At 36.4% G+C, this 25,875-nt stretch overlaps 1 protein-coding gene across 3 annotated transcripts in view; it reads right to left on the bottom strand.

The window, feature by feature from the left end:
* Window positions 1-25,875, bottom strand: part of SGCE (sarcoglycan epsilon) — a 66,663-nt gene that overhangs the window by 24,344 nt on the left and 16,444 nt on the right. For all 3 annotated transcript variants that reach the window (XM_032305380.1, XM_032305379.1, XM_032305381.1), the window contains exons 2-5: window positions 15,934-16,056; window positions 14,165-14,322; window positions 8,525-8,597; window positions 3,700-3,898 (exon numbers count right to left, since the gene is read on the bottom strand). In XM_032305380.1, the coding sequence (XP_032161271.1) occupies window positions 3,700-3,898; window positions 8,525-8,597; window positions 14,165-14,322; window positions 15,934-16,056 (553 nt within the window). The remainder of the gene's footprint in view (window positions 1-3,699; window positions 3,899-8,524; window positions 8,598-14,164; window positions 14,323-15,933; window positions 16,057-25,875) is intronic.

Raw genomic sequence — 25,875 nt, 5'->3', positions numbered from 1 at the left:
CAATTTTTACATTATTAAAGGCTCTTTTTAGAAGTTCCTATCCTATATCACCATCCTTCCATAAAAGAATATTTGCACCAGAAGTGTAGGAGAAAAGTTCTTTAAGAATAAAGGACAATCTCATAAGTCACCAAACACGGGGGCAAATTCAGCAGAGCACTACAGCCTGGCCCAGGATCATGACCTTGCATCAGAGCAGTATTTGGCATCCACTGACTTATATTCTCTTCCTCAAGTTTAATTTGTCACGGAGGCCTTTATAGGGCAGAAAGCAAACAATTAATTAGAGGGAGCATTTTGTGAGATTGTCTAACGAATAAACGAGGATTCTCTTTGCTGACTGAGGCTAGACCCACACGCTTTGGTAACCAGAGGAAATCGTGGCAGGTTTGACAATCTCTTAGGAAAAGTGAGTATATTCTTTAATCCTCACACCCCATCATTCCCTTCATAGCCGCCGTTTACACCACATCACTCACCCCGGCTTGGCGGCGATGCCGTGCCTAGAATGAAACATGAACCTGCTCCTCTTTCCACTGGCTTCATCCCAGGCTAAAAGCAGCCACCCGTCCTTAGCCTCTGGCAGAGTCTCTGGAGCAAAAGCAGCAAAGAGACCGCGCCCAGAGGGAGCACAGTTGCCGGGGTTATGGGTCTGGCAGGGGAAGGCCAGTCTTTTCAGGAGGCTCAGCCTTCCTTTGCAGGAGCTTACGGACTTTGAAGTCAATCTTTCTAATTGTTTTCTGTTAGATTTAGAAGTCTGAAAGCTGTCAGCGAGCGCAGAGGTAAACGAACGCATGTGAGGAAGGGATGAGGCCGTGGGATGCTACAGAGTGGGCTCCTGATGGTGGACACTGAACGGCCCCTTGGGCTGGGGAAGGCCGGGGCACCCTCTCGGATGGTCTACCACTGAGAGTTTCTCCTATTCCTCTGCTGTGTGTTTGACTACATAGATCAACTATGGAAAAAAATCTTCATTTAGGAGACTGTGGCCTCCCTGAGTGATAGGAGATAAACTCATGGAGGTTTTATTCATTTGTTTTTTTTTATCAGAGACCTGAGACTTTCGTTCCTGAATGTTCAGCAGGATACTCTGTCAGGTGTTCAATTAATACCTTGGAAGCATATGATAACATTTCAAAATAAAATCTTAGAAAAGAGAGGGATGGAATTCCTTGGCTATGTCTGACTAGCTTTTTATTTTCTTCAAGATTTCATTTTAAAAAGGGATTTATAGCCCACGTTATTTTCAAAACAAAGTAGGGAGACAAAAGTTTATTAAGTAAATGAAGTATTACGATATACATTAACAAAAAGAAAGCACGACACAAGAGATTAGTTAGCCAAGCACAACATTTTGTTTCTAAGTTTAAAGCGATAGGGCAAAAAGTTAGTTTTCTTACCATGGCATTACATAACAACTGAAGGAAATGTTCAAAATCGTTAGCGGGGACAATTTTTTTTCTTCTGGAACTATACTCAAGTATGATCTTGTTTCATTGGTGTGCATATAGGGACACTGGAGCAGTAGGGTTGGTATTGGGTACAATTTATAGAAATGCTATTTTAAAAGACTTATCATATGAATACTTTGTAAAGGTTATGGCTTACCATTAAATTAAAACTCATGGAAAGCATTTCACGTTGGGAAGGGATCTGAGACAACAGGGTCCAAATAAATGCCATGGGACTGACTCTCTCAAATATCTGACAGCACATGCTGCCCTCTAGCAGGTGCTGGGGGATCAGCTAATGACTGAATTCTTGAGCAAGTACTTGGAGGACAAAAATTGTGTTCTTAATTTAGAGTCGCATGCTCAGGCCAAGCCCTCAACTCAAAGATTCAGAATCTCTAGGGGGAAGCAGAAGCCAGGAACCAACAAACCTACCTACCTATGTATGTATGTATGTATGTATGTATCTATCTATCTATCTATCTATATTTTGTAATTACTGGGTGTGGAGCCCAGCGCAGTCTTGAACTCACAACCCTGAGATCAAGACCTGAGCTGAGATGAAGACCGGATACTTAACCAATTTATTTATTTAATTAATGTATTTCTTTAATAGAGGATTATATATTATAACTTACCTGTAAAAACATATTTATACATTAATATATTAGAGATTATAGATAGGCAGCCATAGCTATATTTTTATAAAAGCACTACTGGCAGCTTTTAGGCAAGACATGATTGGGAAGCACTGTTTTAGGTCAGAGTCTGGTTTTGAGAGTTGTTTAGTTCATCTGTCTCTAAAAGGGCCTCTGTGGGTGCAGCCTGTATGACAGAATAGGGAAGAGGAAGCCCAGAAGAGAGCACAACAAGACAAAACCCTACCAGTGCCTGGTTTTCAGGCTGCTCTCCTCCACCATCTTTTGGTCATTGTTTTAACAATCATCGTGGAATATATGACTTTAAGAAACTATTGAAAAGACTTCATATTGGGAGAATGTTTTCAGGGGAGATTCCCAGTTCATCATTTCTCATTTCCCACGGTTCTGCTTTAATTACTCAGTGGGACAGAGACTCATGTTGGAAAGCTGAAGTAAAAATAAATGTAAGCTCTAAAATTATGGTTTCATATAGAAAACCAACCAACAGATAGACCAAGAGATAAAGCAACTCTTATTCTCAAAGCACTTCTATGCGTGCTTGACTGACTTCAAAATCCATTACTGTAACATACAAGCTACAATTTAATTCTGAAATTTGTAAGTTGGACTTCACAGCTCACTGCTTATCCCTTATCCCTCTTCTGCGTACTCTCTCATACTTCATCTATGTCTGTTTGTGGTATCTTCCCTCATTTCCAACACATTTCTCCTTGAACGCTGCCTTTAAATTTAATTCTTATTAATCCAGGTACTCTAGATGTCATCTGTATAAAAATGTTCCCATGTACATGGACAAAGGAGGGATTGGAAAAGGATGTGCTATATAAACTGTGATTTATTCTGTATTCCATACATTTATAGGGTTAAAAAAAAAGGCAGATCTGCTTCAACCTACACGTTAAAAATTAAAGATCAAAGTTTGATCCGACATTGACATTCAATCCTCTCAATGTACCCAGGCATAAAAAGTGTTTCTTAAACCCTACAAGGGTCAATACTTTGTAAGACATGAGAACAGACAAATCCCTCTCAAACGTATGGAGTAGAAAAATGTACCCCTTGGAGCAAAGGGGGAAATCGAGGCACAGAGGAGTGCAGCATTTGCCCAATGTCACCCAGCCCATGAGTGACAAGGCCAGGCTTCAGGAATAGGTTTCAAATCCACTCCAGCTATCCATCACCGACACATGGTGGAAAGAATGTTAAAGGCGAAGAAATAGTTTCCTAGAATAAAGTTACAGCAGCCTGAGTATCCTGCAGCTGATAACTAGGGCATCAATTTCCTTTGAAATGCAGGGCCCTAAATAATCAGCTTCTCTAAGGAAGGTACAAAAGACTCAGTGCTATAATTTATGATGCTGATCCTGATCTACAATTAGAATTCATAGGACCTGGAACGTCAGATATAAAGAACCATTAATATAATCTCTTTGTCAATATAGAAAATTGCTAGTGTTCCCCATCTTTACAACACCTACTTCTTATTAAAAAGAATGCAATAGGCCATCTTCCATCTATAATAAATTTGATAAGACCACCAGAGTTCAAAATGCATATTTAAGGGAACGAGATAAAGGTCTGCTTACCCCTCCTTCATGTCATTAATGGGAAGCGGAACTCTGCCGCCCCTGTCCAGGGCCGACGTTATGTTTATGGCATTCAAACGCTCTGGTTGCCACACGTTCTTCACCGCCCCAAGAAAGTCTCCAAGAACCTCGCTGGCCAACATTTCTTCTACATTCATGTTTTTAATGAAGAATTCTGCTTGGTATGGTAACGGGAAGTCTAATTTTGGTGAAAAAGGGTATGAATATCTTTAATGAAGTTGTCTTTTGAAAGAGAAACAAAAGAACAATTTGAGATTTGTTGATCTCTGTCACAATCCTGGCTTTGGAGAACACTATTAATATTGACTTTAAAGGCTTTCCGTACAACAGAGGATATAAAGACATAACATACATTTAACACAAAATTTTACCTACAGTGTAATCAAATCCAAGGGATAGTGGGGCAATTTATAATTATAGGATTTGGCCACAAAAGAAAAAACTGCCAAATATGTCTCCACTTTGCCAGTGACCTGTCAGTCTCCTCCTCTGCCATGGTACCCAGGTAGAAGCATTTCCAGAACCCTCCATGGGTAGGGACAATATTTTGTATTCGCAGTGTTTTCAAATTGACAGATCTTGTTTCAAGGACATTGTCTTTTTAATTGTTACAACCTTAGGTAGTGCTGTGTTCATTTGATCACAGGAGAAAGTTGAGGCGCAGAGCAACATCCTTCCCAGATAAGACTTCTCTATTTGGGAAGGATGTTGCTCTGTGCCTCAACAATTACAAAATATCTGTAATTACTTGTGAGTTGTTTATGTATAATTTGAAATACCTTCTTTTTTTTTTTTTTTGAAATACCTTCTTTTTAATCTGTAATATTACTGATCTTTTTAGAGCATGCTAAAACAAACTATGTTCCAAAAGAAATCTGAAATCACGATTTCACCCTTTTGATCACTTCATCATTAAATATTCTAGAGAATTATATTTTTAATTTCCCACAAAAGTTCCCATCTCATGTCATTAGAGATTTAGCTTTTTTCCTCTTCAGTATCTCATCAAAATTTCCCTCTAAAACTTTTAAAATTAATATTTATTTTAAAGTACCCAATGTCCAATTCAGACTCTGGATATAACAAAGTAGGATGGAAAGAAACAATTTACAGTTGAACCTTGAGCAACAGAGTTGGAACCGCCTATATGTGGATTTTTTTAATATAATGCAGTACTATAAATGTATCTTCTCTTAGGATTTTCTTAAATTTTCTTTTCTCTAGCTCACTTTGTTACAAGAATACAGTATATAATATACATGTAAAATACAAAATTAGACTTATTTATGTCATCATCGGTAAGACTTCTGGTCAACAGTAATCTATTAGTAGTTAAGTTTTTTGGGAACTAAAAGTTATACACAGATTTTTCAACTGCTCACGGTCAGCACACCTACCCCTGCATTGTTCAAAGCTCATTTGTATTTCAGTTTCTCAAATGTTACTCTTTAATTTAAAAAAAAAAAATCATTTCCTACATTCTGATTGTTCTATTAAGGAATAGCTTTGTTTCTTTAATAATATTTCCATAATAATAAAGGCTACCTTTTTTAGAATACTTACCATGAGGTGGGCCAAGCTAAAGGGATTGCGATGAACCATCCCATTTAATACTCACAACTCGAAGGTGAGTCGGTACTCGCCCTGTACTTTCAGAGGAGGAACCAATCTGTAGAGGGGCCCAGGATTTTACCATCATTTGAACTTGCCTCAGATGATTTTTATCTAAGCTAAAGGGGACTGTATACAAAGTGCTCAGTGGAGCTCCCAGCCTAGAATAAGAACCTATAAAATAGTAAACTTGAGCAATTATGATAAATAATATGAATAAGTTGTTTACCTCAGAAGGAAAAGAAATTGTTTCTGGACTATACACACATTTAAAGCTTATATTTATCCTCTGATGTAGTTCCTTAAAACTCATAGATCTGTAAAGTATTACACTCTTATTCGATAATTAAGTAAAAACTAAAAATTACACAATAAATAACTGAAGTCATGATGACCTTGTTTCTTATGAAGCCTTCTTAATACTAAAGGATGCCTGATGCCAGAGCTGAAGTCAGGGAAGAGAAGAAGTTCAGGCTTTAGAATTTTCAAGAGAGTTTTCTGGAGTGCGGTGTCTCTTCCTAAAGATTTTTTCATGACTCTAATCACAGAAGGTTCTTCCTTCATCTTCTACACTGCCATTTATCCTGCTTGTGATTTTGTTAGATTTGTTTGATGTATGGCCCATCTGCAGTCTTCTAAAATATGATATATTTATGCTATTTTATGTAGATAAGTTTCCTGTTTTATACAGATACATTTCCTGTTTTATATAGATAAACAGTAGCTTAATCATGCCACATTTTTCTCCATACTGAAAAACAGCCATGCATAAATATGTCATGAATAACAGTTTCCTGGCAATAAATAATATTTATAAATAATACCAAAGATAGTTTTGAGTGTGCTAGAAGTCTATATCCATTCATTTCACTCAGTGTTTTTATACCCACTTTTCTAAAGAAGCATGCAAAACAGCTTTCCTATTTTCAATGCTCCTTTTTGGAGAACTGTTACTTGGTTTTTCCTAATCCATGTGACCCTGCTTCGTGGCTCCTCTCTGAGACCCACTGCCGCCACACCCTTAGAGGCTCTGGGCCGAGCAGCTGCCGGCCGTCTACTGCGCCAAGCGCTACTGCCAACCCTTCCAAAGATGAGTCATAGGAGCTTTCTAACTTTGGGGAAATCCCATGCCTGCTATATTTGGACATCACAGGGGCCAAGGGAACAGTAGGCCAACAAATTGGTGGCAGGCCTCTGAGGCTCTCAACCCAATTTAGAGAATCACTCTATGTCCTCTCCTAGAGCTTTGTGCTCTGTGATGCTACATGACTAATTTCCCATTAGGTCTCCCAGAGCAGGAGACAGCTGGGCAGGGAGTCAGACGGAGCATGATTATCCTGAAATGCCACTCTTGCTGTTTCTTTTCCTACCCTCATCTGGGGAAAATGGTGTGCATGTAGGCCCTGCTTAAAGATGTGTCCATTCTCCTGCCCGAAGACGGTCCATCCAGACCAGCACAGATAGAGGCATGCTACCTGGTTCACTGGTTCTCATATATGAAAGGCAGCAGGGCAGCTCTGTTTGAGATAAAAGCAGAGGCTTCCAAATCCCATCTGGTGTTCCTCCCTGACCAGCCCACCTTCAGAATCCCAGAAGCAGATGAATAGCCTGTAAAGCCAACCTCCAATCCTGCAGAGGTCTAGCAGTCTTCCATTAGTATCTGCTTCAACACTGGTCCCTGCATATCAAACACCTGTATTCTGTATTCTGGATCTACCAGAACTGAGATCAACTCGAGGAGGAAGTTCAAACTGTAGACCAACCTGTCCTTCTGTCTGTAGGGGCTCCTGTACCTGAGAATAGGGACCCTCTCCCACTTGGGAGCATAATGGTGACATTAGTGATCCAAGTGTACTGTCAGGTAACTGTTTCATTACACTGAGGAACTCCTAAGAAGAAAGGGAGTTTTGTGATGATTCTGATCATTAGTGGTATCACTCTCTGGATCCCACTATGGATACTAGATGCAAGCATCTAATTACAATTGAAGGTGGGGGCAAAAGTCTTCCTGTTCCAAGCAGGAATACCTACCAAAAGCCCTTGGGAAGTAGAAAAGGGGACAGAGAATCTTCTGTCCAGGCCCACAGAACTGGCCTTTTGACTTGCTTTTCATATACGAAGGCCACTTTAAACTTTAAAATGGCATATTTGTGGTCTGCAATTGATAATGTCAAAATACCTGGGGAAAAACTCAAGTAAAAGGGTTCGAAATCTTGAAGCAATCTACCAGGTTATGTTGTCCAGTATCAAGTCTATAGAAATTACTTTCCTTCATATAGTATAAAGGCAATTTTTAACTCAACCTTTACTGAACTACCACAAATTCCAAATTAGTAGGTCCTAATAAAATGTTTCATGTTCGCTCATTTAATTGTACTAGCAAATAGAACTCTGAATTACCTGTTAAGGGTGCATAATTGTTTTACTAATTTTGGGGGTAAAAGTGCTGTGTCCATTCTCCTTCTGTTACCCTCAGAAATGATATCTAGGGCAGTGAGGCATATCCCGTGATATATAAATTTTAACTACAAAGTTTTTAGCAGTATGTATTTTTCCCAATCAAATGCCAAAATCAGATCAGACTATTTGAGAGCACGATTCTTGGAATATAATAACCTTCCAAATCCTTGGGAATCACTTACCATTCGCGTATATGTAATGCAAATTGCTGATGGACTCAGACAATGCATGATTAGCTATTTAGGAAGGAGACTGTGACCCAAATTCCAGTTTATTTCCGTCAACAACTCTCTGTCCTCACAAAGAGTTAAACCACTACCAATGATCCGTTTCAAAATAAAATTATAAAACTAGCTACTAAGGACTGATTGTGCACCCTGTGCTCTACCCTGTGTTAAGCACATTTCAATCCTTAACTCATGGACTGCTTCCTTACCCCAGACTTGGATAGAAATGCTAGTCTTACTCTCCTTTTGCAGAAGATGAAATGAAAGCCTGCAGAGATAAGTGGCCTATGCGCTTGGCTCTCTAGTCTGAGCTTCTCAGTGCCATCACCCATCATGATATTTTATAACCAGTTACAGATTGCTTGGGTTTCTTTTCTACACATTACCATTTTGTTAGTGACATTAGGTATGTGGTACCTGAAAACCCTTTACTGTATTTTGCACAGATATAATGAAATACTTCTTGCAAATAAGAAAACAATCAGCCACATATCTTCCATACCTACCTTCTGCTGACATTATATTAATTATCAAATTATGCCTTGCAGTCTCAAAGGTACGCCTATTGTAGGCAGTTATCTATTAGAAAAAGAAAATCATATTAAAGAAGTGAAATGTTATTTGGGAAACAGAATTCATTAAGGACAAAATGAAAACAAATTGTCGTTCTTTCCATTTTCATTATTTATGTACTCACAAAATGTGCCTTCTCCAGGCAAGAACAACTCAGAGCTTTTAGCAATGTTATGGGAAAATAAATAATTAGGCAAGTCTATTTAACATGCTCAAACAAAAAGTTAAAATCAGGAAGACCCTTTTACGGAAGACCGTTAAGTGCTAGCAGCAATGCAGATGCGTCATTAGTAAATGGATAAACCATTAGAAATTACTTACCGCTGCCAGTCTAAGATTTCAAAAACAAAACAGAAACACAATACATTTTCGTACTTTTCAATGGAGCTTGAGGATTATGCTAAGAAGCGCCTTTAAAAAAAAAGCTTATCTTCTGTGTTGCTTGTATTCAGTACCAAACTGCACACCATCCAGTCAAAATATGCATGAATGACCCCTTAGAAATCTTATCTCCCTTAGGATGGGAGTAGAGCAGTAAGGATCATAGTCGATAAGGCTTATGCCCCAAAACACAAATCAATCCCTTTGTAGAGTCCAATATTAGTAAACATTTGCAGAGCCAATGAACTTACATCAAAGTCAACTCAGAAACAGTCACTGCAAACAACAAACAAAGCAAAGGCCAACAACAGGATATGGCTTCAAAAATTAAGGAATAATTAACTTCATAACAGATATTAAATCACTCAGATAGGTCTGCAGTACCTCAAAAACAACAAATGACCATGTAATAGTCTCAGCGTCCCAACACCAGCCTCCTGGCAGTGACTCCAGCTGGAGTGAGCACTGAGACGAGAGAGCAGGACAAAACTGACTCAAATAAAAAAGAACAATCTTCCCCGTTTAAAAATAAATATCAAAGATTTTTACAGTGTCATCTCTGAGCCTTAAATGAAAGAAATCACACTTATCGGAAATAAGATTTGAAAGGAAAAATAAAACACCAGAATTTTGGAATAAACAAATAAATATTTGGAAATGCTCCAAATATTTCAAATATTCCAAATATTTCAAAGTACATATTCTGAAAAGCATATTATTGCACAAAGTTAAAAGGATTTCTCTGTCCACAATTTGTCAAATTTCTGTTGAATTTAATGACTTCCTTGTTGCTATCTGTTAGGACACATAATCAACGAGGTCACCAAGAACACTAAAATTAAGACTAGTCATTAAAATAAATCAGGAACTATTGTTCCCCAAGAAGCAACTGAAACGAAGCAAAAAGGACTTGAGAATCTTCCTCATTTTAAAGGTTTGCCCTGCAGAAAATTTAAACGTACTCTCAAAGTTAAGAAGTATCCATTTTCTACTATTTGTTAGATGATCTCATGGCTAAAACTCAGAAACATCAGACATTTTCTAGATAGTGGCAGGATTTTATGTCTAGTCATAATTATCACAAATTTCATTATTATAAATTCATAAATTCTAGTTTTTTTAAAGTCACGGGCTACTAAAAAGGGCGAAGTATGTTTCACAAATTAGGAAGAGAATTTTGTTATCTGAATTTATATTTAAAATTTAATTTTAACAGCTATAATAGAATGCAGTCCTTCTATCACATTTAATGAGATATTTAAATACAGTAACATTCTCAATCAAATTTTACATATCATGACGATGTGAAGCCCTTCATAGCATAGAGGTATCATGTATGTACATTTTTTTGATCCCTCATTTCTAGAACAGTGGCTGATCTATTTTATATGCTTAATAAATATCTACTGAATAAATTAATCAGGGTGTTATCTGATTAAATATGAGTTTAAGATATGCCAAACTCTTTTTGACTATATTAATAGAATATTTTTAAATACTGTAAATATGCTACTATATATGAATAAAGAAATGTTATTTACAGATAAATCACCACTTACATTAAATGAAACAGATGCTAAATTTTCATCATTATCTTTTTAGCATATTATTTGACATATTCATAACATTATGTTAGTAGTACGGTACAAAAACATCATAAGCCCCTGAGAATCCTGGCTCAACCCAGGTGTGTCTCTCCTATCCCTCTCTTCAACCAGAAGTAGCCATTTTGAGTTTCATGCTTATCATCCCATTTATTTTAAATATAGTCTTATTATAAATGCATGTATGCTTATAATCCGTTATTTAGTTTGTTTGTTTTTTGAGCTCCAGAAAAATGTTTAACTCTGTGTAGTCTTTTGGGATTTGTTTTTTTATTCAACATTATGTTTACAACATTTATCTATGTTGTTGGGCAAGCTGACATTCATTGTTGTTGTAAACATTCAATGACTTGTAATAGAGTTGTATGGAAACAGATGGTACTTCACTAGTGCTGAGTATAGCATGACTAGAGAATTGTCAAATCACTATGTTGTACACCTGAAACTATGTAGCATTGTGTGTCAACTCTACTAAGAAAAAATTTTTAAAAATTCACTGTTTGAAAAGGCCCCATTTTAAAAAAATATATTCTGCTGATGAATTTTTGTATCTGTTCTTGTGCTGAGAGACTTTTGGGTCTCCACTGTTCTGTGGATATCCAGCATTTTGCTATGCAAACATTGTTCAGTAAGCATGATTGTCCATGCCTTCAGAGGACGTTTGTAAATGTTTCTTTTGGGGAAATGCCTAGAAGTGGGACTGCTGAATCATAGGGTACAATGATATTCAGCTATGTGAAATATTCAACACTATACTGTTTTCCAAAATACTTATCCAATCCTCATATCCACCCTCAATGACTTTTTACCAAGGGTAAAATTCTCATTGTGGTCTTAATTTGAACATTTTTCATTACTGATGAGAGTAAGTGTCTTTACCTATGATCATTTTTGTCTTTAGTGAAATGTCTGTTCATGTCTTGTTTCTGATTTTCATGTCTTATTATAGGAGTCCTTTTTTCTATTTTAGATACACATCATTAGCCAGCTATATACTTTTAAAATAACTTCTCCCAGTTTGTAGGTTGTCTATTTATTAAATGGTTTGTTTTGATGAATGCCAATTGATAAGTTTAATGTAGTAAAATTTCTCAATCTTTTTTCTCAAGTAAAAATATGTTGGTATTACTTAAGAAGTACTTCCCTACCCCAAACTCATAAAAATATTCTTCACCATTTTTATATACTGGTTTAAAATTTTGCTTTTCATGTTCAGATCCTTAAACTATCTGGACTTGAGTTTTGCATTTCCTATGAAGTTAAGAATCTAATTTTACGTCTGCCCTAGGGCAAACCAGTTCTCTGAGCACCGTTCAATAGATGTCCTTTTCCGTAATCATCTGTGGTATCATTGCTTCTGATATACACCGTTCTTCCTTATGTTGATATATCTGTTTCTGGGCTCTCTATCTGAGCAACTGGTTAATTTGTCTATCTCTGCATCAATACAACCTTATGATAATTACTATAGATTTACAGTAAATCTTGATATCTGGAAAGGAAAGAAACCTTTCCCCCTTTTTTTCTTCTTTAGAAGTAGCTTGATTGTTTCTTGGCCATTTATCAGCTTTACAAATTTTAGAATTAGTTGACACTAGTTTCATGAAAAATCCTATTGCAATTTTTATTGGAATTGCATCACATCTATAGATCAATTAGGGGGAAGTGATGCCTTCATGATTTTGAGTATTTCTATCCCTAAAGAGATGACTACCTTTTCACTTATATAATCTTAGTGTCACTTACGTTTTATGACTCTCTCCATACAAACTTTTCATACGTTCTGTTAGATTTATTCTTAGTACCTTATAATTTTGTTATTAAAAATGGTATCTTTTAAAAACATTTATTTTCTCAATACTTGTTTTTCATGTACAGAAATAAAACCAAATTTTTTATATTGAGCCTATAGCTGACTGCTAGACTTTCTTAAAATTTCATTAGTCTGTAGACTCTTTGTATCATTGACTATTCTACTTCTTTTCTTAAATACTTAGAGATTTAATATTTTTTTCTTTCTTTACTGCACTGGCTAGGATTTCTAATATATTCTGTAACAGATGTGGTGGAGGGGTTCATTCTTGTTTTGCTCCTCAATTTAAACAGAATTGTGTTTTCCCATTTAAAAAATGACATTTGCTATTATTTCAGGTAAATAACATATAACTTCACTGAATATTTTTAAAAATTATTTTGACAATAACTCAATATAACTTTCTTTCTTCTATCTATATTTTCTATATCTATATAGATGCAGGGGTCTATATATTCTATTTCTGTATCTATATATTGTCTTAAGGAATCAGATTTATTAATAGAAATCATCGAAAAGTCGTGTTAATACAAACTTCAACTCAAAGGAAGAAACACCTTCTCTTGGCAGACGTGGAAATCTATGGCTGATTAAAACTCTGGAGAAAAACTCAATGCATGTAATTCCTTAAGGATTTATATGAGGGAGAAAACATACCACTCAGGACCTGTACAAGCTCCTGGAAATTCCATTTATAGTTCCTATAGTGCTGCCCTGCTCACTACCACTAAACCTTTATGAAATTGATCAGTTAAATTAGAATCTAAGTTCCTGTAGGCATTAGGGTATAAAGGACTCTCCTGCCATTAACTACCATTATAATTCTGATTTTGATGGGTAGAATAGACAAGGAAACACATCTAGATTTTATATCCACTTATTTTTTAAAACGTATTAATTCCCATTAAAGGCTCAATATTAGTATTGTTTTCTAATTTCTAATACCATCCAGGTAAGATGTTAGGTGCTAGGCTAGAATCTGATGAATTCTAATACCAACCATCCCTCCAGAATAAAGGTCAAACCTCTCAGCATGGCTTAGAAACCCCTCAAAGATCTACCCCTACCAACATCAACACCTCTATTTTGCTCTCTGGGGTGTGTCCTGCCTACCAGCCACAATTAGAGTTCTTAGAGATCATGTGGTTTTGTTCATACCTCCAAGATTTTGACGTGTTGTTTTGCTGACTAAGACAGCCTTCCTTCTACGTGTGAAGTGAATTCCTATTTACCCTTTTACGATTCTGCATCAAACAGTATCTTCTAATTAGAATGGTTATAACGATGTTGGCTAACAATGGATTTCCATTCCAGTGCTTCAATGACTGGACCAGACTCATGGCAGGGCTCACCTCTTACTCATCTTTCTACCACCAACAGTTATCATAATACCTAGCACATGGTAGAGTCTCATCAGATCTCTGTATAAAGTCTTTATTTCAGTGAACATGAAAATGTGAAATTAATATATAAAGCAAATAAGTGTTTTAAGTTTGTATTTATTTTCTTAAATGGAATTCTTATTATAATAATCTACCTTTTCAAAATGTCTTTAAATGGTTTCCCCTAATTTAGATTGCTCTTTTTTATATATAAAAACTAAAACAAAGACCTTTGTAGATGAACAGAAAGGAATGGTACATTTCCAAATGTTACCTAATATGTTTCTGTGCACAAAATACTAAAAACCTCTGTGATATAATTTTAATTTCAACATTTGAAACTAAAATGACAAAAACCCCAAAATATAATTCTGCTGTTTCTAATTAAATTACCTCAATTATTGTTGGTTTCCCCACATTTTCAGCTGTTGGAGACCCATATAGGACTCCATCACTATATGGCGTCCTTTGGATATATCGAAGCCATCCAGGTCGGTCTGGGTAACCCATTAAGTTTGTGTTAAATGTTATAGGATCATTACTAATCTCACCTAGATAAGAAGCACAGAGTTAAGACATAAAATTTACTTTTACACATACTGCCTTCATCATTTCAATCAAAATATTTCTAAAATCTTTTCTTACATTTGTAGCAAACTAAATACACACCAAAAAAAAAAAAAAAATCCATCTGGGAATTTAGATTAGAGCCTCAAGTAAAGAAAAAAATCTTTTTAGTTATTTAGTTTGCCTAGAAATCTCATGCAACAAAGAAAACGGTCTTACAATGTCTTTGGAAATTTTGTCTTCTTTTCTTCTTCTATTTCTTTCTTTCTTTCTTTCTTTCTTTTTTTTGGTCACACAGGAGTGTGAAAGTTCTGCCAATGAGACAACTATCCTTCGGGAAAATCCCTTAATCATGCTGATGTATTCATTCTCTTGAGAAGACTTTCTTTCATAAAACTCTGGACACTGTTGAGCTAATCTCAAGGGATAGCTCAAAATTATAAAAGGGTCATCAAAACAAAAATAATGTAATTTTAAAACTTTGGAGAACGAGTTGCTAAATCCAAAAGAACTGTAACTAAGAAACAGTAACAATAGCATCATTTGTTAGAATGTTCCTGGCCTCCACAGACACAATTTCACCTGATTTTCAAACACACCTATAAAGTGGTACTATTATTAGCCCTAATTTTAGTAATGGGATATGTAATTTTTCATGTTAAGTAACTTCTCAAATGGTGAAATTAGAATTTAATCTCAGCTGATTCCAGAAACTATGCTCTTACCTACATATTTTCTTCCCAAACGTTGGAGCTACTGTTCAAAAGGTTCAGCTACATAGTTTTGCAAACACAGACTGCCACATAAAAAAACATTTTTTAAATAACTGCTGAAAAGATTACTTTTTCTTACTGATGGTGAGAACATGGTTAACTATTTTCTATGACTGTTTTCAGGTATGTTATTCATCATATAATCTACAAAAATAATATTTATATTAATTCTATGCTACAATTTTCAGAAAATTCCTTTTTGCTACTTACGAGTTATAATAACAACATTTTTTTCTTGCTATTCTTTCTATATCTTCATTAATTTGATGGCATTTGTGATAAACCAACATAACATAATTTAAAACAATGGTGAATTAAATAAAGCATCGTAATTGGAATTATTTTGAAGGAAAATTAATCTCCATTATATTATTATGAAGTTATATAAAATTATCTCATATTGTAAAACCTTCTTGAAAATTCTTTAATACCATATTTCATTCTCTTCTAAAACATGTGTTTGGTCTTGCAAAAATTAATGTACTGTGTAAGAATCTAAGTCTTAATACAGAAAATAATAATTGTACAGCTATAATTATTTCTATGCAAACATAGGTAGGTAGGTCATTTGTCAGATGCACAAAACTCAACACTGGAAAACTAGAAATAAGCATTTTTTTAAAAATTCACAAATGATTTCCTTCTGTAATTAAATTTCTAATCTTAAAATTAGAAATGACCTACAACAACCAATTTGTCACATATACAGACCATTTCAAATAATGTTAATAATATTTGATCAAAAATCATCTAAATTATGGACACTAAACAAAAAGAAAAATTTAGCAAATTAACCACTTTTTTTCCCCACTGAGAACATACCAGGCTTGGGGTAAGGTGGAAATTCCCCCTTAAAATACTCTCTTTCCAAAACATGAACAAAGAGGACACCTGCGGACGGGTATACATTCCGATCAGAGTGCACCTTCGAGAAAATAGTGTACACTGAAAACAAAGAGGGAAGACACAAGATAGAAAGACAAATAATGAGATATACTTTCAATAATTTTTACACTAAAGAAGGGTTTCACTTCTTTAGAAATTTTGGGAAAACTAAAGCAACATGCAAGATATTGTTAAAAGTTTGTTTTAAAGGGAAGTGATTTCAGGACAAAACATGGAACAACTCGTTCAACATGGTGTGTTTAGAGACTTTCAAATATTATGTAAACAAAATTAGGCACATTTAATGATTTAAATTGTTATTAAATAATGAAGACATTCGTAATATTTTTTCAGTAATTTCTTTTTATGGACATTATTACCAACAAAATATATCATGAGAACTGACAAACTACATAATTACTACAGTTTCTCTTTTTCCTTTTTTCAAAGTGAAGTCTGAAGAGTAATTTTTAAATGGCAAGAATCTAAACTGTATTAACTATTCACTAGACATAGCACATCAGACTATGGTATTATATAGTACCATCAGTATACGTAAGGTGACTTTCGTATACACTTATAAAAATGCATTGGATATGTTTTCTGTATTATTATTTGTATCTCTCCTCGTATCTCTCCTCTATTCCATTTTACCTGATCTTGACATTTCATAATTCACACGATATAATCTATTCTAATACGCTATATTCTAAATAAACAAAAACATTCAGGATAATAAAGTTCAGGGTAAGTAATTTTATTAAATGAAATGGGGCAGATTTCATGATTTGCTGATTGCTTAACATATGTGATGTGTGTACACTTAAATGGCTAAATTGGTTTGATCAGTTCCCACATATTGTTTTTTCTGTGGTATCATCATCTCCACCAAAACATTACTGCCATTATACTTGTCACCTCTATAATCTTGTTCAGTTTTTCTATCTTCCTGGTTGGCTAGTGGTTGCAATTTTTAAATAGATAAATCTTATCAGGTCAGTTCTTTTTTCTTAAGTCACTAACGGATTTGTAAATGTAGTAATTAACTTTGAGAACTTCAAGGTTGCTCACCCTAGGCTCACAATTAACTAAAAGCCCTAGATAGCAGGATCACTGACAGTAAGTTTTTCAGCATAAAAATAGGAACTCCCACAAAATGTTTCTTTATCTGTGAAAACTTGTCCCCGCCATTCTGTGGATGGCTGCCAAAAACGGGGAACTGAACTAAAATATTTGGCTTGTAGTTTCATGCATCCATAGCTTTGCTATTAAAAACACAGCTTCAAAGGCTGTGTAACAGACGGAAGGAAGCTGCAAGTTATGTTTCAACTAGGTATGTAGAGAGAGGACTCCTTTCTTGACCTGCTTTGCTAGTTTTCCTAAGTAGTCTGTACAAGGCATTTAGAGGACCCAGCTTCGTCTCCCCAAGAACACCTTTACTCACCTGTGGAAATGGTCCCATTCCAAAGAACAAGAATGAACAAATCACAAAAAAACAGTGACGATGAGAATTTGAGATTTTTTTTCTCCTGTTGAGCTCCACAACGTCCCCTGAGTGCTAGGTGCTGTGGAGAATGTGGCACATTCTCTCTGGAGAAGGACACTCAGTCCCTGCCTTCCTTCTGGCTTAGGAGACCAACGCCTACCTAACTAGGTAGGATCCCTGAGGTCTAAACTCCTCTGGCAATACCTGGAAAGATGTCGAGGAGCAATGGAAGCTGGAGAAGATCTGGAAAAGATTTACGTAAGAAGTAGATTTGACATGGCACCTAAAATACTAGCAAGACTGTGAAACTCATAGATGAGGATTCGGGTATTTCAGCAGTGAAAACTTGTACAATATACAACTGTGGGATAACAGGGTACCTTTCAAGGAAAAAAATTAAGTCAGTGATCCTGGGGTATAATTAAGGTAAAAGGAGAAAAACTGGTAAGAAGAGTCAAATTACAGAGCTTTGTGAACCTCTACTGAAAAGTTACTTCATTCTAAATGTAAAGGCATTTAAATTCCCATCACAATCCTACATTTCAAAGCACAGGAGCATTTTGAATAATCTAAAGGAATCTCTTCAGAGTTTATCTAACTTATTCTTTTTTTTTTTTTTAAGACGTTTTATTTATTTATTTGACAGACAGAGATCACAAGAAGGCAGAGAAGCAGGCAGAGAGGTGGGGGAAGCAGGCTCCCTGCTGAGCAGAGAGCCCCGATGCAGTGCCAGGCTTGATCCCAGGACCCTGAGATCATGACCTGAGCCATGACCTGAGCCAAAGGCAGAGGCTTAACCCACTGAGCCACCCAGGCGCCCCTATCTAACTTATTCTTTCTAGAGATTAAAACACCTTGAAGTCCAGCACTGAATTTTTTTTACCTTTGTTTTTTTTCTTGGCACCTAGAAGGTGTCTGACATAGCTGGATACTTTTATTGATGCCTTTTGAATGGATGAATACCTTCTAGTTAAAAAGCACTGCAGAGGTAAACATAGGTGTTATGTTTGTGGACTCTGTGTGTGTGTGTGTGTGTGTGTGTGTGTGTGTGTGTAATACTTCACTTAAATTTCAGTTTTATAACTTGAATTAATTCTCACATGTGTGTAGCTGTTTAGGGGTTATCATCCTCCATTTACATTATAAACTCCTAACAGTCTGCCTTAGTTTTTGCTGCCATAAGGTAGTAAAAGCTAGCTTATAAAGCCAAAGAAAGGTTGTTCATATGAAGCAGTATTAAAAGGATTCTGTTTTCTATATAGCCCTTGGCAAGGCCTAAAAGGGTACCTACCCCTGCCTATCACCTCACTTCAAGGACTAGTACAGAACATCTCCATTTCTGCTTTCATAAAAAGTAAAAGTAAAAAAAAAAAATAAAAAATAAAACACCTTTCTGTGATCTGCAGAGCCAAACCACAATTTTCTGTGGCCCTCCTGGGTTTTAAGATGACACGCACATTTCTTTATTCACATGTACTCAATTGCCTTTTTGCAATCTGCGAGCTGCATCCTTGCTGGTCAGTTACCTTGGCAACTCCACAGTAAAGCCTGCTTCTCTTTAAGTATAGTATGCCATTCCCTTTGAGAAAAACATGATATGGACGTATGGCACATTCATCATCGGGAAATGGAAAATGACTAAGCCACTATGTTTTGTTTGTGAAAATAATACTTCATTTCTGTAGCATCAGTTTAAATTATGGGCACCCACACAACATTTTAGAGAAGTACCCTTTGCCTTTACCTTCCCCATTTGTTACTTGCAAAACAAATCACTCTTCAACAGAGGCTATTTGGGCAGTATTTACACCTCGCTTCCTTTTGCAAACAACAAATGACACAGGATTCGAAGTTACAGGCTCTTGTTCTAAACATGAACTGTATCAACAATGCTGGTATGGTCTGCACCAACAGCAACAATTGCGATTACTTGGCTAACACGTGTTGCACTCACATGTATCTAAGTAGTTCTCCCAAACAGAAAGCTTGAAGCACATTGTCTTCCTTAAAAGCAAATCTTGACAATCAAATTTAAACTCTAAAAATGCCGCAGTACTAAAATCCAATCATCTCTGAAATATACATGTGTACAGTGTCAGGCTAATCAAGCTAAGGTCACAGGGTCTGGTCTCTCTGTGTATCGCATGGTTTTGCAATTGTCTACAGCTGCAAATCCATTACCTCTGCAAACACATGCCACTGGATACAAATGAAACTGGAAACCAGTGTGTGGCTAAATCCTGTGCAAATCCATCACCATTAATGGGAAAAACAATTAAACCAAAAGTCCAACCCCCAGGGGGTCAAAAACACCATCTTCAAACAGTGAGGGTAGCTAGATTTGCAAAGATTAAAAACTGAAGACAGGTAGTCATAAATAACAGATTTTTTTTTTTTTAGGGAAAAATTACATATCTGAGAAGAGCAAAAGGGTATATGGGCAAGTGGCCAGAGTGATTATGTCATCCTCCCTAACGTAGTTCAATGTCCTTCATTATCATGCCACCAAAAACTTGATGAAAACTATTCTTTGTATGTTTTAGTCATGAGGTGCAGAAAACTCCAGTCCATTTCAACAATTATGTGACAGCAGAGAGCCAAGAATCTAGTAACAGACAGAGATAGCAGTAGCAATAAAGTGGGACCTCATGCTAGCTAAATAGCATCCTGTCTTCCTTTATTAATAGTCCATTTGAAATTTTCTCCTAAGGGACCCACATCGTGATGAGCGTGTGCGTTTGAGTGCTTATTTACAATTACTTAAAAACAAAAGCAAATTTGGACGTATTTAGTAAACATTAAATTTTGAAAGGATTATGGTGGTGCATTGCTAATGAATTTATAGCATATAACTTCACAGTTATCACAATGATTATTTTTAATGGCATTGACGTGTGCACAGGCACGTACCAAGTCCCTTCTGTACAAAAAAAGTCCAGAGAACACTCACCAGACCTTTTCCTGCATCACCAAAAACGAGTACATGGTTGTCAAAGAAACTAGCTGCTGAGTGTGAGACCCTGCAAGTTCCAGCTAGATTTAAATCTCAAAGCTGTCTCTCCACAGAACTCTTTGAGAAGAAAGTCATAAAGTAGCATCGGTATTCCCGTCCGGGGCCCGTCCGGGTGGGCTCCGTTAGGTACCTATTATGTGCATGTCTCTCTCATAGATGCTTTGTCAACAAATTAATCATTCCAAAAGATCCATTTATATGATCACCTGCTAATTTTTAAGGTTTAAGACAGTAAATCCTCACTTTACCATGAACCCCCTGCCCCCCGAACCAAGAAGGAAACATTCCAGGGAGCTGAGTCATCTCAAGTAGTGAATCAATCCTTTTCCATGATGGTAGAGGACCATCATTTGGCATAGCAATTACTGCACTCTGCTCTATTATATAACGACGCCCTTTCAGACCGTTGGGTTGCATTGTCGTTTACTGATCACACACCTCGGCCAGCGGGTCCCAGTCTGCTAATGCTTTTTAAGGTTGTGTGTTTTATAGATTTTCTGTTTTCTCATCTGTAGACAACTTGTCAGCTGTCATTTCTCATTGCTATCAGTATGTTTCCTATAGCAGCTTCTCTATCCCTTCTAATTTGCTGCTATTAATCTGCTGCAGGTTTAGAAACCAGACTACCAAATGAGGTGGCGTTGCGTGTTAAAGTAAGAACACATTTGTTCTGTCTTAACGCACACGGGGCTCTGCTAGATGTGAAAAACAGGAGCCTGCGTTTGCCGCATCGATTGCGGCCACCCGAAGACCCTTTTGTGGCGTATTTCCTGGTCCTTAGCTGATGCAGTCATTCTGAATAGATGATCTGGCTATAATTGGGACATAGCCATTACTTGAGATGGCAGCATAAACTCCATGTATTAAATGCGTTTAGAAATAAATAAGTGTACCATAGAAAGTCTTAATTCAGCCCATACATTATGTAAACATGAACTGTCAAATCAAAATGAATGGATTTAATGTGTTGTGTAAAATAATGTCTTACATATTTGCTGTGTGGGAAATATACTGCATAATTTAAACAAAGAGATGTATTGATTAAGTGATCTATTACCCTTGGCAATAGCTAAATCGGCCTAAGAATTTTATAATGCACTATAATTAATAAGTAATTTATTAATAAGAAATTAAAGCCTATTTCTAAAAGCATTTCAATTTTGTTAATTTGCCTCTCATGTTCAGAGAGTTTTAAGAGATAAGCTGTTCAATGGGAAGCATAACAAGGGTGCTTTAACTGAGTGTAAATTACTTAAGTAAGAGGATGCCTATTTCTCAACTCTTCATAGTATTGCCTTGAGAGTAAGTATTATCCAGAAAAAAGAGTTGGGGGTAAAAATGATGGAGAAGGTTTTTAAAAATGTTTAAGATGAAAGATAATACTGAACAGTCATTTATCTGGTATAGCTTCGAAGACCAAACTTTCGCCAAGCACCAAGATACTTCCATTCTTCAAAATCCTCTTTATATTAAGAATCCTTATGCTAATCTTAATGTTAAGAATGGGAATATTATTTGCAAAGAAAGTTACATTAAAAATATAATTCCTAAACTTCTTTTACTATATGATCACCCCTGGTCATTAAAAATTGTAAGTTCTTCCAGGAAAAAATAATCCTTTTCTTATATTTTATAGCCTTAACAGCTGCAAGCTCCTTCTGAGGCTCAGGGCCCTGGTATCCACAGCACTCTGAGAAGCTGCTACCAGTTAATCAGAATGGGTTATAAGAGATGAATCTCATCTGCTATCTCTGCATTGAGAGAATTCATTTCAGGGTTTTCAGAGTCTGACATATTTATGGTTTCCTTCCCAACCTATTTTTTAATGTGTCATTTCTATAGTCAAGTTAAAATTTAATTACTAAACCTGATAATTGCTGGAGAAGAATATTCTGAGGGACATCAGTCTCCAGCCAAGCACACAACCTGTTGGGTTGTTTTTCCTCACTGAGATTTACCTGGTGTTTTACCCATCCCGCTTTATAAATCTTGGTGTTGAATCGGAAGCTTTTCTCAGCAGTCTCCCCTTCACCTTTGAGTTTACTCAACATCAAAGTGCTGTAGGCCATTCATTTGGCAGCGGCCAGTGACCGCTTCTATTTCGCAGACCTTGCCTAGGCCGTAGAATTCATCACAAGGAAGGCATTACATTGCCTTTTTAAACTTCATTCCTCTAAGAGGCAAGGGCACTGTGCTTTATGTGAGGTGGAAGACAAACCACGATTCACGTCTTTTTCTACAAAAAGCAAAAAGGTGATTTTTTCTTTCTCTCTTTCTCCCAACCAAAGCCACTTACTGAAACTATTTTGTTAAACATCTTGATTTTCCATATAATGGTCACATTTTTGTTTTGTCCTGTTTTTTTCTTAAATGTCAGTTGGAAAGTGGTTGCAAACCATTGTTAATTGGTGATCAATAAACTTAGTCTCATGAATGCTGCAGTTGAAAAGGGCTTTAGATGTCATTCTGTCTGAGCGAGCCAAATATATTTCTCTACCAAAGACAGATCATAGCATTACTTCCTACTTGGATATGGCCTCAGCATTCTACTTAACCCAGAATTCCTGACAGATGCTACTGATCAGAGTTGGCATGCACTTTTTCTCCTGGAGAGCACAGTCCTTCATTTTATAGGTAACAAAATTGAATCCAGAGAGACAAAACGGCAGGTTCACAGCCTACAGGAAGAGTAAAAGGAAAAGCTGGGGACTTGAAGCCAGGAAGTCACCTATTTTGTTGATTTGAAAACACAAGGTAATACATTTGGTGGCTGCACATTATATTATTATGACCTGCTAGAGCAAGCTAATTATGCTGCATAACACCTCTGCTTTCTTAATTATCTCTCCTGTTTGATGACAAATCAGAATTTGACCAGATAATCCAAGTTCACTCTTTATTTTGTGAAGTTATTGTAATAACACTGCACGACTGGAAGAAGTGCATTGACAACCACAATTTCAAGAAAGAAACAAACCTAGAGATTCTTTTGTTTAAAGCAAGAAACAAACCTGAACTTAAAAGAAGACATTTCAGCCATCATAACCAGAGCCTAGAAGGAGAAACTCATCTCCCTGATAGATGGTCCTTTGAAGTCCTGGAACTCTGTGATTCTTCGTCCTGACTTTACCACCTTCAGAGGCAAAGGAGAACATGTATTTTCAGTCCTAGAAGTACTTCCTGCTCCTCACCAACCACACAGAAACAGAAGACATCTAGAGAGATATTTCTATCTTCAAGCCATGCCCATTCCTTGACTGTCAGTGAGCTAAGAGGAGCTCCTTTATGATGGCAGAAGAGAATTCTACAAATTATTCAAAGCACATAGACTTCACTCCCAAGAACATTAAATTCAAGTTTAATATTTAAGTGGAAAATAAATAGGAAATCAGTACATGATTATTTTTTACTTTCTCTTAGGAGATAGTTCATTTCTTGTTTTTTAAGAAAAAAAGCAATGAAAGCTTAGCAAACCTAAGGCTAACCCATTTTGGAAAATAAGTTGTCTTGAGTAAGAAAGGAGAGTTTAGAAACATTTATCTAAGTGAAGTGTATAAGCTGGTAATATGAAGGCTTATTCATCCTCTTTTACTTAAATTATTCTGGGGTAAATTTTAAGTTTGTCTATACGTGAGGAAAAAGAAAAGGGAATCCATATTTAGAGAGCTCTTTATGATTTTTTTAAGTATTTAATGTATATCAAGGTAGAGTGATGCCAAATATATTGTCTGAGACTCCAAATACCTCAAAATCCTATTTATAGAAAAGACACATCCCACTGCTAAGTTTGGAATTGAACATTATTTTAAAAGGAAGTTATACCAAAAAAATACAATCACTAAACTTACCTTACTATATGAATGTTCTTACAATCTTTTGTGCTCTCTTGAAATTGTCAAAAAAAAGATGAGTGGGACTCATAGTCAAGAACATCCCAAAGAACATTTGATATCTGTGGTTAGCATTTAAAATGGCCTTGCTATATGAGCAACTAGAAACAATTCTCTTCATGCAGTTAATGAAATGTATTATTCTCTCAATATTCTCTGTACATAGAACTACAATGGTAGGATTTAAATTGGATGAGGAGACCAGGAAGGGAGAAGAAGCTAAAGAGGAGTTCAAAGAAACCGAGGATGTGGTACCTCAGTAGATTCAAGATGTATTGATCACTTCTATTTTGAGAACTATGGTTATCACTCTGGTTCAAAGGAGAAAAATCAATCTGGGGTCCAACGAAGCATGAAGTTTAAAAGAGGAAGAGACAAGTATCTCTTGAAGATTCAGGTCTTGGAATAGTACATTTCACTAAGAAAACACCAGAGTGAATGACTCAACAGGGTTTAACAGCTTCTTATGGAACACCTTTTTAGCAAATCAAATAGGAACGGAGGGACATATTCAAAGACGACAGGAGTTCTAGAGATCAGAGTTAAAGAGAAGGAACTGAAGAAAAAGAAAGAATGACTGTCAATATAGTGCAGAATGGTGTGAAGTCCAAAGGGAGAGCTTTTGGTGATCTCATGTGAAGCACCAGGAAATCAGGGCAGATCTCAAGTCCTCAGGAGATGATAAAGCATTAGTACACTGCAGATGGTAACCTTGAGGGCCATCTGGGGCCATAACTAGGAAGATTAGAACATAGGCAGAGTGGATGTGTCTAAGAAGCTGAGGGCCCTCAACTTGATTAAGGAACCTGCCAGACACGGGTGGTCATCCCGGGTAATTCCCTTGAAGAAACCTTGAGAACCCCTTGAGAATATCTAAGGAGGGTTTGGGGCTCCAAACCATGAGATGATGGGCTTAGGAGCTAGAGTAAGTGCATTTAGTGCTTTTTAAAATAAATTTTTGTTGGGGCGCCTGGGTGGCTCAGTGGGTTAAAATAAATTTTTGTGATCTTCTCATGGAAAGGTATTGTTATAAAACCCTTTTTTTCATATAGGTATGAGCAATAAAAATTTCTTAGAAATGCAACAGTGTTTGCTAGTTTGTTTCAAAAACAGCAGAGTAGAGGACAATTGGAAGCCTCGATCCTATTGTGAAACAAATATGGCAGTGGATGATTCCACATAAGGAATAATTTGGTGTGCGCTGGAAAAAAGCTAGTGATCCTCAACTTCAGGGCTGTTTGAAAACAATGAGGTAAACCAGGAATCACTCCTACAAGGTACCCAGGATTTGTTACATGGCAGCAATTTTAGCACACAAAATGACTGTTCTTTTAAAAATATTTTTAAATTGTTGTTATTTTTATAGATACTTGGTTGCTCCAAAGTTACAGAAATGAGGGTACATGTCAATGTGTATGGTCACATATGGCCAAAATTGTGTGTTGGGGTGGGGGAGGGTGTTTGGGGCAGAGGGTGGTGGGCAGAGAGAT

Source organism: Mustela erminea, chromosome 11 (assembly GCF_009829155.1).
Source record: "Mustela erminea isolate mMusErm1 chromosome 11, mMusErm1.Pri, whole genome shotgun sequence".
NCBI lineage: Eukaryota > Metazoa > Chordata > Mammalia > Carnivora > Mustelidae > Mustela > Mustela erminea.
This window is presented reverse-complemented; position numbering and strand designations above follow the sequence as displayed.